The sequence below is a fragment of the Hippoglossus stenolepis genome, chromosome 1 (assembly GCF_022539355.2).
Source record: "Hippoglossus stenolepis isolate QCI-W04-F060 chromosome 1, HSTE1.2, whole genome shotgun sequence".
In the NCBI taxonomy this organism is placed as follows: domain Eukaryota; kingdom Metazoa; phylum Chordata; class Actinopteri; order Pleuronectiformes; family Pleuronectidae; genus Hippoglossus; species Hippoglossus stenolepis.
This window is the reverse complement of record NC_061483.1, coordinates 7,272,794-7,283,840: the sequence shown is the minus strand read 5'-3', so window position 1 is coordinate 7,283,840 and position 11,047 is coordinate 7,272,794. Positions and strand designations below refer to the sequence as shown.

At 43.4% G+C, this 11,047-nt stretch overlaps 1 protein-coding gene across 10 annotated transcripts; it reads left to right on the top strand.

Moving 5' to 3' along the window:
- Positions 1-1,764: 1,764 nt before the first annotated feature.
- LOC118110429 (SKI family transcriptional corepressor 1 homolog-B) lies at positions 1,765-10,961 on the top strand. 10 transcript variants are annotated; one of them, XM_035158362.2, is made up of 9 exons: positions 1,765-2,272; positions 3,394-5,182; positions 5,774-5,849; positions 5,941-6,012; positions 6,186-6,248; positions 7,156-7,230; positions 7,340-7,447; positions 8,076-8,141; positions 9,725-10,961. In XM_035158362.2, exons 2-9 carry the CDS (start codon positions 3,404-3,406, stop codon positions 9,820-9,822), a joined length of 2,337 nt encoding a protein of 778 aa, XP_035014253.1. In that variant the 5' UTR covers positions 1,765-2,272; positions 3,394-3,403; the 3' UTR covers positions 9,823-10,961. The 10 variants fall into 10 exon arrangements, with proteins under 10 accessions (XP_035014253.1, XP_035014346.1, XP_035014167.1 ...); XM_035158455.2 differs by lacking the exon at positions 1,765-2,272 and adding an exon at positions 2,761-2,954 and having other exon boundaries at positions 7,373-7,447; XM_035158276.2 differs by lacking the exon at positions 1,765-2,272 and adding an exon at positions 2,761-2,954 and having other exon boundaries at positions 9,728-10,961.
- Positions 10,962-11,047: the final 86 nt, after the last annotated feature.

Genomic DNA, 11,047 nt, shown 5'->3' with positions numbered 1-11,047 from the left:
GTCACCAGCCATTAATACGACCGTTGAATTGAATTGGTGCCCACAGCAGGAGACGTTGCATATAGATGTGAACAATTACTGTTAAAAAATTCATTACCCACCCTTTTGTGATGTGACAGTAAGTTACAATTTGTTAAAAATCACAGTTTGGGTTAAAATAAGTATCTTGTTAAGGTTCATTGTCACCTTTCTTCCCTTGATCCCCGTCATAATTACTACTACCACCAGGGGGTGTAGTATTTGAGACATATGTCTCTTTAAAATAATAATAAAGCTTGATTCTAACTCGCCACTTATCTTCTCGACTGGTACATAAAATAACTGTTAATGTTAACTTCAGCTTTGTAGCTATTTAGATTTATGTATAATTTATTAAATGTTAGAAAAAAACAGAAATTGCTAATCGGTCTCTAAATATCAGGTGAACATATTGAAATGATTTTATTTTTTTGTTTATCGTCAGTCAAACATTCAAAGATGTTGAATTTATTGTCATAGAAAAAATCTAATATTTGAGAAGATGGAAACTTTTAGCTAATTTAATCTGAATTGTTTTTATATTTCTGTATCAGGCGACTAATTGATGAATCCTTCCAGCTTTAGAGGAGCAGGTGAGTCAGTGTCACTGTCTAATATTATGAAGCTGTCATGAAATGTGAGGCTCAATTGGGGCCCAATGACCATTTTTAGCTCCCGAGCCCTGCAGGACGTGAATCCGGCCATGAAAGGGACGAGACATTTTCTTTTAAGTGACATCTTTATTAACGGAGAATGACAAATGACTAACTTTTATATTTTCAGCATGGATGCAGCCTCCACAATAAAACCAGGTAGGATGAAAAAAGAGCAGATGGATCTGTCAACAAATTTTAGTATTTGTTTTTTTTTCATTGTTCTTTTATTCCTAAAGGTGTCAATACTTGTATTTGTTCTGTACGTTGAAGCCTGGTTACGCCACTGATCTGGTTATTAATAATGAATTAAGATCTTAAAGGCAACAAATGGGCTGAATATGTTTTCCTTTTGCATTTACAGAGTGTGTGTGTGTGTGTGTGTGTGTGTGTGTGTGTGTGTGTGTGTGTGTGTGTGTGTGTGTGTGTGTGTGTGTGTGTGTGTGTGTGTGTGTGTGTGTGTGTGTGTGTGTGTGTGTGTGTGTGTGTGTGTATAAGAGAGAGAGAGTGACGTGTGGCCTGAGGCATCAGCTCATCGCAGATTCACTTCATTTCCAAATCATTGAAAACAAACGCTCACAAATTATTTTCTAAACTGATGAATAAAAAAGCCTCCAAATACAAACCATCTTATATTTGGTTTGTTTGTTTATTTGAATTCCTCCATCTCTTCCTCCTCTTCTTCCTCTTCTTCTTCCTCTTCTTCCTCCTCTTCCTCCTCTTCCTCCCTTCTCCCTCCTTCCATCACAGAGGCCTCGGATTGATTTGCCTGGCCGGTGTGGAAGCCTAACAGATGGTGGTGTAACTTGATAAATGAGCCCGGGCCTTTTGTCATTCTTCTTCCCCTCCATCGTGCCACTCGTGCTGCCTCTGTTTGTCAGCTCGCTCCTGCTGCGGTGGAAATAATCCTCCATACACACTGTGCGTGATATAGGCCAGTTATAGCCTGGTGGTTCCCAATGTGGGGTCCGGGGGCCCCCTAGAGGGTCCATCCTTGACGGGGGTCCAGGAGGAGGAGGAGAGGGGGTGAGGATGATTTTCATTATTAGGATTGTACTCTTTGATTGCAGATTTTTTGGTTTGATTATTTGATAGTGCTTTTTCTGTTAATTATAACCTATCTGTGATAATAAATAGTTTTTAATTGGAGGTCAGCAGGGCCCTAATTTGGTGTGATGTTTTTTTTTTTCTGGTCACGTTTGTGCGTAAAAGATGCACTTGCAAATTAAAACTGGTGTGTAGTAGCTCTGCACGCGAGGTGTGTGTGTGTCTCTAGTGTGTGTGTGTGTGTGAGTGTGTGTGTTTGTGTGTGTGAGAGAGAGAGAGAGGGGAGGGGGAGAGAGAGAGCGAGAGATGCCATGTGCTCCGTTTCTACTCGCCATTTACCTCCCCGGGCTCCTGCAGGATGGAGGTCCTGTCTGCTGCTGCTGAAACAAACTGAAATTAACTGACTCCAGCTCCGAGTCTCTGCTGTCACCGCCTCGTCTTCACCTCCTGGACTCACTGGGCTTGAATTTACATTTTCTCTATTTTCACACTATTTATCACCATTTTTCCTTCCTGAACCCCACTGGAGCGTGTCGCCTTTTACGCAGAGAAAGGTATGTTTTTTTTGTATTTTGTTCATAATTAATAACCAGGAGCTGTGTTCGTTGTGTTGTGTTTATTTAGCCTCACATCTAGAGGCATGTCGAACACTGGCTATCAATTGATCTCAAATAGTTCCTATTCACGTCAGTCATTTAAGGAGAATCGATACAGCGGCCGCGGGCTGTTCACGCGCATTTCCGCGGCCTGCGTAAAGTGTCTGGAGGCAAAAAGTAAGTATGCGCAGGAGAATGTGAGATAGGCCCGCTTCAACCTAATTCCGAGCAACTGGCTCCGGCTAATCTGCGCAGAAGCTTTAATTATATATAGGGCTGGTCTTTTATTAACAATGCGAAGACGCACGCCTGGATCTGTGTAATTATCGGGAAAGCAGCTTACGCTTGTTCTTTTCCTCTCCGCTAAGCGCATTGCTGCAGCTCAGGATGCATCTTCCTTCTGCCCTGATCCGCGCGTAAGGATCTTATGTGGCTCTTAAGCAGTTGCCCCATAAGTGCTGAGCTGATTTTGAGGATAAGGAGGAGCAGAGGATCCACCGCCGCCGCTCAGGATCCTGGATAACCTGGATAACCTGAGCGAGGAGGCCGAGGGACGCACGGAGGAATGAGACGAGAAATAATTAACCACACGACTGATTGATTTCACTTCTCACTGTCACCTCATGCAACACAGCCCGATGTTAGTTATTATTCTTTTATTTAAAATGGATCAGAATATCATCATTATTCTTATTATCCTATTATTATATTATTATTATTATTATTATTATTATTATTATTATTATTATTATTATTATTCCCTATAAACATCCAAATTAAAAGACATTTTTAAATACTATAATTGTAATTATATATTATTATAACTGTAATATAATTGTATAATATTTTATAATAAAGCCTTTAATTAATTGTTACTTTATTATAAGTAATTTATTTTCCTTTTACCTGATTTATAAAAACATAATTCTTCCCTAATATGACTAAGATTTTTTATTTTTCTATTTCAGTGTTTTTTGTTTGTTGCAGTTTTAATTCACCCAAACTGATTAATTTCAACGTGTTGGAGTGAACAGGTTATTTCTCCTCCGGTTCACTGTAGTCTCCTCTCTGACTCGCAGGCTTCCAGGGATGGAGTCGATGCCCGGACAGCTTCGAGACGCGGGACGAGACGCCAGCTCTTCCCCGAGGTCCAAGCAGGACGCACCGAGCTTCTCCAGCAGCCTGAAGCCAAACCAAGTGAGCGAGACCTCCTTGTACGGGGTCCCCATCGTGTGTCTAGTCATTGACGGGAAGGAGAGGCTCTGCCTGGCGCAGATTTCCAACACGCTGCTGAAAAACTACAGCTACAACGAGATCCACAACCGCCGGGTGGCTTTGGGCATCACCTGCGTGCAGTGCACCCCGGTCCAGCTGGAGCTGCTGCGGCGCGCCGGGGCCATGCCCATCTCCTCCCGGCGCTGCGGCATGATCACCAAGCGGGAGGCCGAGCGGCTCTGCAAGTCCTTCCTGGGGGCGCACAGCCCCCCGAAGCTGCCGGAGAACTTCGCATTTGACGTGTGTCACGACTGCGCCTGGGGCTGCAGAGGCAGCTTCATCCCCGCCAGGTACAACAGCTCCAGAGCCAAGTGCATCAAGTGCAGCCTCTGCAACATGTATTTCTCCCCGAACAAGTTCATCTTCCACTCGCACCGCACCCCGGAGTCCAAGTACCTGCAGCCAGACGCGGCCAACTTCAACTCGTGGAGACGCCACTTGAAACTGACGGATAAAAAACATTCTGACGACATTAACCACGCGTGGGAGGATGTAAAGGCCATGTTCAACGGGGGGAGCAGAAAGAGGACTCTGCCCATGGGCGGCTCGTCCATGTCGTCGATGAAATCACAGGCCTCGTCCAGCTTGGCCCGAACCAGCTCCCCGGAGATCCCCCACAAAACTTTACGGTGCGACGAGGACCAGGGGAACACTAACCTGAGTCTGGCGAGCGGCGCACGGAGCTACCCGATCATCCCAGTGCCCAGCAAGAGCTTCGGCATGCTCCAGAAAATCCCCCCGCCTCTGTTCCCCCATCACCCCTATGGCTTCCCCAGCTACGGACTGTGTCAGAAAAAGAGTGATGGAGTCCCTGACCCGAACAAACCCACTGTGCCCGGGATGTTCTGGCCTGGCGCAAAGGACACCCTCTACCCTGCCTTCCCCATGTTCTGGCCCACACCCGGCGGCCTCCCCCTGCCGCCGTACCCGGGCTCCCCACCCAAACCTCTCCCTGAGCTGCCCGGCGTCCGGCAGGGTGAGCTCGACCTATCTGACCAAAGTGACCGGGGGGCGAACACACCCAAAGACACCAGCTCCCACCACCCCCACCACCAGCAGGACGGCGGGGAGCGCTGCCCCAGCTCCCAGTCCTCATCCACCAGGAACGACGAGGACAAATCCGGGGACGAGACACCCCCGAGGAAGATCAGCTACATGTCGGCCTTCAGACCCGTGGGCAAAGACGCGGAGACCATCGCCAAACTATACAGCAACCGGGACAGCTACAGCGTGCGTCCTGGCTACTTGTCCCCGGATTTTATCAGCGAGAGCTCCAGCTACAGATCGCTATCCCCGGACCGGGACAGCGTGGTGGACGAAGACGACGACGACCTGGACGTGGATGTGGAGTCCAACCGGGGACTGGACGAGGATGAGCCCATCCGGATCTCACCGGGAGGGGACCACCGTGACTCCCCTGTGCCGGAGCGCGTCTCCTCGGGTGCTGAGGAGAGCCAGGAGCAGCCGGACGCCTCCAGCCCCGGAGCATCAGCAGCATCAGCATCAGCATCAGCAGCATCACCGGAGGAGAGCGCGCACACTGGGTCATCAGACGAGGACAGGCAGATGCGTAATGGCTCTCCTCTTCATGAAGTAAGATTAGATTAAATGAAACTTTAATGATCCCCGTGGGGGAAGTTGAATTGTCGCAGTGGTGGAGAATATGATGGAGAGTTTATAGAAGAGAGGAGGGGGGTCGATCAAAATGTAATCAAGATCAAGTGAAGTGGAATTTAAAAAAAGATAAAGGTGTTTGATGGACGTGTGTCGAGGTTAATAAGGAGACCTGGTGATGGGAGAAAGTGTCTCTGTCCTGCCGAGGTGCCATTGCGCAAGGCAACAAGGCCGCTGTTTACCTTTGATCCATCAACCAGCCTCCATCTTAATTTACACTGATGTTTCTGCAGCTTTGAATCAGGATAATTAAACTATAAAACCCTAATTTATCCTGATTTATTTTTGATGCATTCATATTAACATGCTCCCCTCCTCCTCTTCAGACACATGAGCTATTTGACCACTTCAGGCTGTTCCAGTGTTTTCATGTCGGAATCACTCACATGCAGGCTCCGTGTTTTTGTTCCCGAACAACCGAGGTCTCCAATTAAGTGAAGAACCGCAGCAAATGACGTGTAATTGCTGCGCGTTGTTAAAGGGCCGCATGTGTGCGCTTGGTTTTTGCAGGTGTACGCTCATGAAAAGGAAAAGGAGCCTTCGTCCTTTGGGTCCAAACAATCGAGCAGCCCGCGCAGATCCAACGGTAATTATTTACCCCCAATTTATCTCATTGGTCACTGACGCAAATTGAGGCGTTTTGTCTGAGAGATATTTTGCGCTTGTTTTGGGTGCAGGAGCTCATCACGTGTCTGAGATACACAACCAACGCACTGCAGCAGCCTATCAGGAGCACAGGGGCAGACAAGGTTTTTAAATGATTACATTCAGACTATTACCAATTAAAATATACAAGAAATATACCAGTTTGATCTCTTTTAGCTTTCCTCATGTGTGTCCACAGACCTCTTTCACATTATGGTATTCACGGAGATGACTTAATTGCAGGTTTAATTGCGTGTTTTTGTTGTTTTTCGCGCAGCCGATGGGGCTTTACGCATCGACATCAGCGTGCATGAAAGAGATCTGGAGAACATGGCGAAAGGTAAGAGGCTGTTTTCCAAAGCAAATAAAGCGGAATTAGCAAAAAAGGAGGCAGGTGATTAATTATTCCTGTTTTCGTTTTCATTTGGACGCCAACAGGCCCGTGCACCACATTTAAATACGATGTGTTTGTTATTTTTAAACGTAAGAAATTACATTTAATCATTCCCTAATTAAATAGAAATGTTAGATTTATATAAACCCAACATTTAACTGAGTAAAATCATTAATTGTTGAAGATAAAATAAGAATATTCATACCTCACGTACATGTTCGTTTTCATCCGCTAAAAGCCCAGAGCTGACGTGCCAAAACCTAAACAGTGAATTTACATTTTCAAGGCCTAAAGTGTTTCCATAGTTGTTAACCACTTAATCACGAGATGTGGGGGTTTTGACTTATTATTGTAAGAGGAAATCGTTTAGAGGCTATTAATATTTTAAGGAACAGAGCCATAACCCCGAGGCTCGGCAGCTAATTATTTTACAACGCTTGGAAAAACCCTGGGACTCCATTATTATCGTCTCAGGCTCCAGGCAATGCATGGCAATTACTGTGGCAGCCAGCGAGAGCAAAGCAGGGAAACGGTTTGTTATCCAGGATGTAAACGCACCTGAAGTCGCTTTGCTTTGCTGACATGGATCCGTGTGCGCAAGAAATTCAAAATGTATCATAGGTCAAATCAAACCGATGAGGACAGAGAAGGTGCTTTTCATATATTTGGTGTTTAATTCTCATCCCTGATGGTTATTCATAAGCTCTCTGAGTGTGTGTGTGTGTGTGTGTGTGTGTGTGTGTGTGTGTGTGTGTGTGTGTGTGTGTGTGTGTGTGTGACAGATGGGGAGGGTTTCAGTGGGTTTTGGGGAATTATGATTCTTTAACTGACATGTTTTTAAATTTCTTTGCAGAGGAGTTGCAGAAGCAGCTCGTGGAGCAAGTGGAGCTGAGGAAAAAGTTGGAGAGAGAATTTCAGCATTTAAAAGGTAGGAGCAAAGTGAGTCTGAGTCAAAGTCACAGGATCCTAGAAGAAGAGTTGGGTCATTGTTTGTCCTTGAGAATCCACGAGTGTCTTTGCATTCATCAATGTCACAGAGTTTGCATCTGACGTGGCCTTCGGTTCTTCAGATAATTTCCAGGATCAAATGAAGCGTGAGCTGTCCTACAGAGAGGAAATGGTCCAGCAGCTGCAGATTGTTCGAGGTTGGTGTCTCTCTAAACTTTGCTCCTTCGTAGATCCTGACTGTAAAGAGGATGTAGATCAATGCTCTTTATGGGAAAATACAATTCAAAATGAGCGTTTGAATATCATAGGCCTCATCAATCAATCGGAAACCAACATGCAAAAGGAAAAGTGACACTTGCATATTGAAATATTGGCCATTTGTGTGCAGCCTTTTTCCTGTAAACTTTCCTGTATCTTTTTTCTCCTCCTGCTGTTGAATTGTGCGTTTTCTTTTTTTATTGTGAGATATCAAAAGGTGAACCTGACACCCCCTTGTTTTGTATGCAAAGGTTATTTTCTCCTAAATCATGCTCTGGAAAATTGAAAAGACAGCCCATTATGTGGCACTGTATCAGTTACATGCACGAGACAGCAACTAATGCCAGCCGTTAAAGGATTGGTTTAATGTTACAGTAGTTTAAATACAGGGTTCAAGTACACGGAGGGGTCACTCTAAATACCATAGGGGCGAACAGCATACATTACACTATCCTTCACTTCACATGCTACACAGCAGCTCACGTTTTCTTTCTTTTCTCCTTTTGTTCCTTTTTTGTCCAATTTAAAAAAATTTTTGTATCCGTTTTATTTTTATTTTTTTAATAGACACTTTGTGCAGCGAGTTGGACCAAGAGAGAAAGGCTCGTTATGCAATACAGCAGAAGCTAAAAGGTAAATTTATCTGCTCCAAAAAGAAACATGAACACATGACACTTATTTAAAAACCTACAAATATAAATAATATGCAAGTGCTACTTTTTTTTAAATTGAAAATCTCTTGTGATGGATATTTACAGTGAGACACCATTAAAGGATTGGTTCACATTTAGACTTAAAGCAATATTTACACTGCCAGATGTGTATTTAAAGTCCTGTCGGTCACTTTAGTTGCTCCTCCTCTTCATACCAGTGAAATCCACAGTTCTTATTCTACGCAGAAAACAAATAAATTTAGCTAAATAATTAAGATATAATATAATATAATAGAAGACAAGATAATTTGAAGCTTTAACAAACGAAATCCGCTCTTTTAATAGTCTTAATCTTTTCTTCTACAAATTTTCCCTTTGTCGTTACTAATATTCCAATGTTGCTCAGCATGGAAACACTTCAATTTGCACTTTAGTGGAAACATTGAAAATAAACTTAAAATATCCTAAAAAAAAGTAATAAAACACGACGTATATGAATCACATGACAACAGACAAACATAAATAGTGTAATTTACAGTTGTTTTCTTCATTGTTTTCACTGTTAAAACTCTGACTGCTGCTCTTTCTAACTACGTCATCTTCTGCAGCGGTTTAATGAACCAACACGTTTAAGAAAAAACTAAACAAAAAAAGCTTAAAATCTGTGACTCGGGCTCTTGAAGGATTTTCTCCCTCATCACTGAGATCATCAGAAGAACAATCAGGACTCGACTGCCAACTTGGCAAAAGCACACAACCGCCCGGGGGCCCCAGATCCCCGGGGGCCTCCAGGTTTACTCCATTTAATTTGAGTCTGCATCATTTGATTAACTGCAAATTTGTCAGAAATGTGTGCGCCGCTGAAGTGTGACTGCAACTAGGACTGGTTCTCCATCCTCCATCTCCTGGGCCTGGTCTCATCAGGGGTTTTCATGAATCTGCTTTAATTCTTTAATTTTGTCGAGACGTTAAATTCTTGAGGCTGTGTAATGCTGTCCCATCATAAAGGAAATGTAAGGCTGCATTCAAAATTTTGAATTTTGAATTTTAAATAGTCAATCATCAATTAAATCATCAATCTAATAATAAATGATCAATTCCTTAATTTTTTCACCTAAACATGTTGAATTTATTGTCATAGAAAAATGGGAAACTAAAGCAAATTGAGCTTTTATGCTTTAAAATGCACATAACTATTTATAAACCATCAATTATTTATGAGTAATAAATTCATTAACTGCTTCCTGGTTTCTGGGCGTTATGGATATAATGAGATCTCCATATTGGGCTCCATAGGGGCCCCAACAACAAATCTGTGCCCCAGTGCCTCATAACAGGTGAATCCAGTCATGGCATCAATCACAGAAACCAAACAAAGTACATGTGGACGTGTGAGTTTTTACTTTAAGACGCTTTAGAAAATGTGAATCAATCCTTTGACAACCTCTCAGGAGAATAAAACCCAGCTCACATCTCACAGCTGATTAGCTGGACGACAGATTGTGAAGGTGTTCTGTGTGTGTGTGTGTGCATGTCCTCACTGGTGGACCCGTTCCTCCCCAGAAGCTCACGACGCCCTTCACCATTTCTCCTGCAAGATGCTCACCCCTCGTCAGTGCACGGGAGCCTGCACCTTCAAACCCCCGCTGCTGCCTCCATAGTGCCCGGCACGACCCCTGCACCTGACCCCCCAGCACAGCCAAAAAAAAAAAAAGAAAACACACCCACACCCACACACACACAGATTCACCTCGAGAGCTCTCATGTGTTCACCTCTCACCTGTGACCCCAGGATTTACCCACCTGCTGTACAGACACACCACTCATCTCAGCACTTGAGCGAAGACGTCGAGGCCTCGCAGAAGATTCTGGCGGCGACGTCTCCTCAGAACAACTGAACTCTTGAGTAAACAAGAGATCAGGATTTACTTCAGTTCATTTTACGTTGCGAAATCAAGGGATTGTCGATCTGAGGCTGCGACGCTGACACCAAGGAGCCTCTCTGTCCGTCTGCTCTTTAGCTATTCTGAAAAGAAGAAAAAAAAAACAATATACATATACATAAATATATATCACGTGACAATGTGCAATGGCTTGTATATTTGTGATATTAAGTTGAAGATGTATCTCATTTATTTAGCTTTTGTTGCTTGTTTGAACATGTTGAGTTTTTACATCTCTGTGTTATTTATCTGTCTTTGCTTTCATGTATTGTTTAGATGATTTGTATGTTGTTAAGCACTTTAAATGGGCAACATTTCTGAATTTGACCATGCCGTCCGATACCAAATTCTTAAAGTAGAGGGATTGCTTTTGTTTGAATGGAGCACATTATTGTGAGCACTTACTTCCGCAGCCGTTCAGGTTTGATATCAAACGTTAAAACACTTTCTGTCACCGAGCTGCGTCTCACACGAACTTTGAAGTGATGATTAAAAGTCTTGAGCCATTTCTAGGTACCATGTACAGTTTACAGTATTTTATCACATAGGTTCCTCTGTTTCAGGGTTTTTTCTATCATCACACGCCTCTGTGAGTCCAAACAGACAAAACCAAAACTTTTTCCTATCATCTGATGGTGTTTTTTAAGACTCTGTATAAAATACACGTTAACTGCCATTCACACAGCTGCTTTTCTTTTCCTCTCATTTGTTGAATTTGGTTTGTTATTTAAAAAAAAAAAAAGAAAAAAATACAAAGAGTCCTTCTAAAAGAAATAAATCCTGGTTTCACAGTCTCGACATAATTTTACCATTCATGTATGTACCCATGTCAATATGAATAAAACGTGAAAGCTATACTTTCTGCCTTATATCTTTAATGTGTCTCTCTCTGGTGTGAGCCTGACACCTGCTGGCTCCCGGACAGAACAACTCCTTCTGAGAC

Bases quoted from the DNA above. Each gene is read 5' to 3' on its own strand.
- LOC118110429 (XM_035158191.2), top strand. The intron at 6,249-7,155 runs GTAAGAGGCTGT...ATTTCTTTGCAG, and splicing joins TCTGGAGAACATGGCGAAAG to AGGAGTTGCAGAAGCAGCTC. The intron at 7,448-8,075 runs GTTGGTGTCTCT...TTTTTTTAATAG, and splicing joins GCAGCTGCAGATTGTTCGAG to ACACTTTGTGCAGCGAGTTG.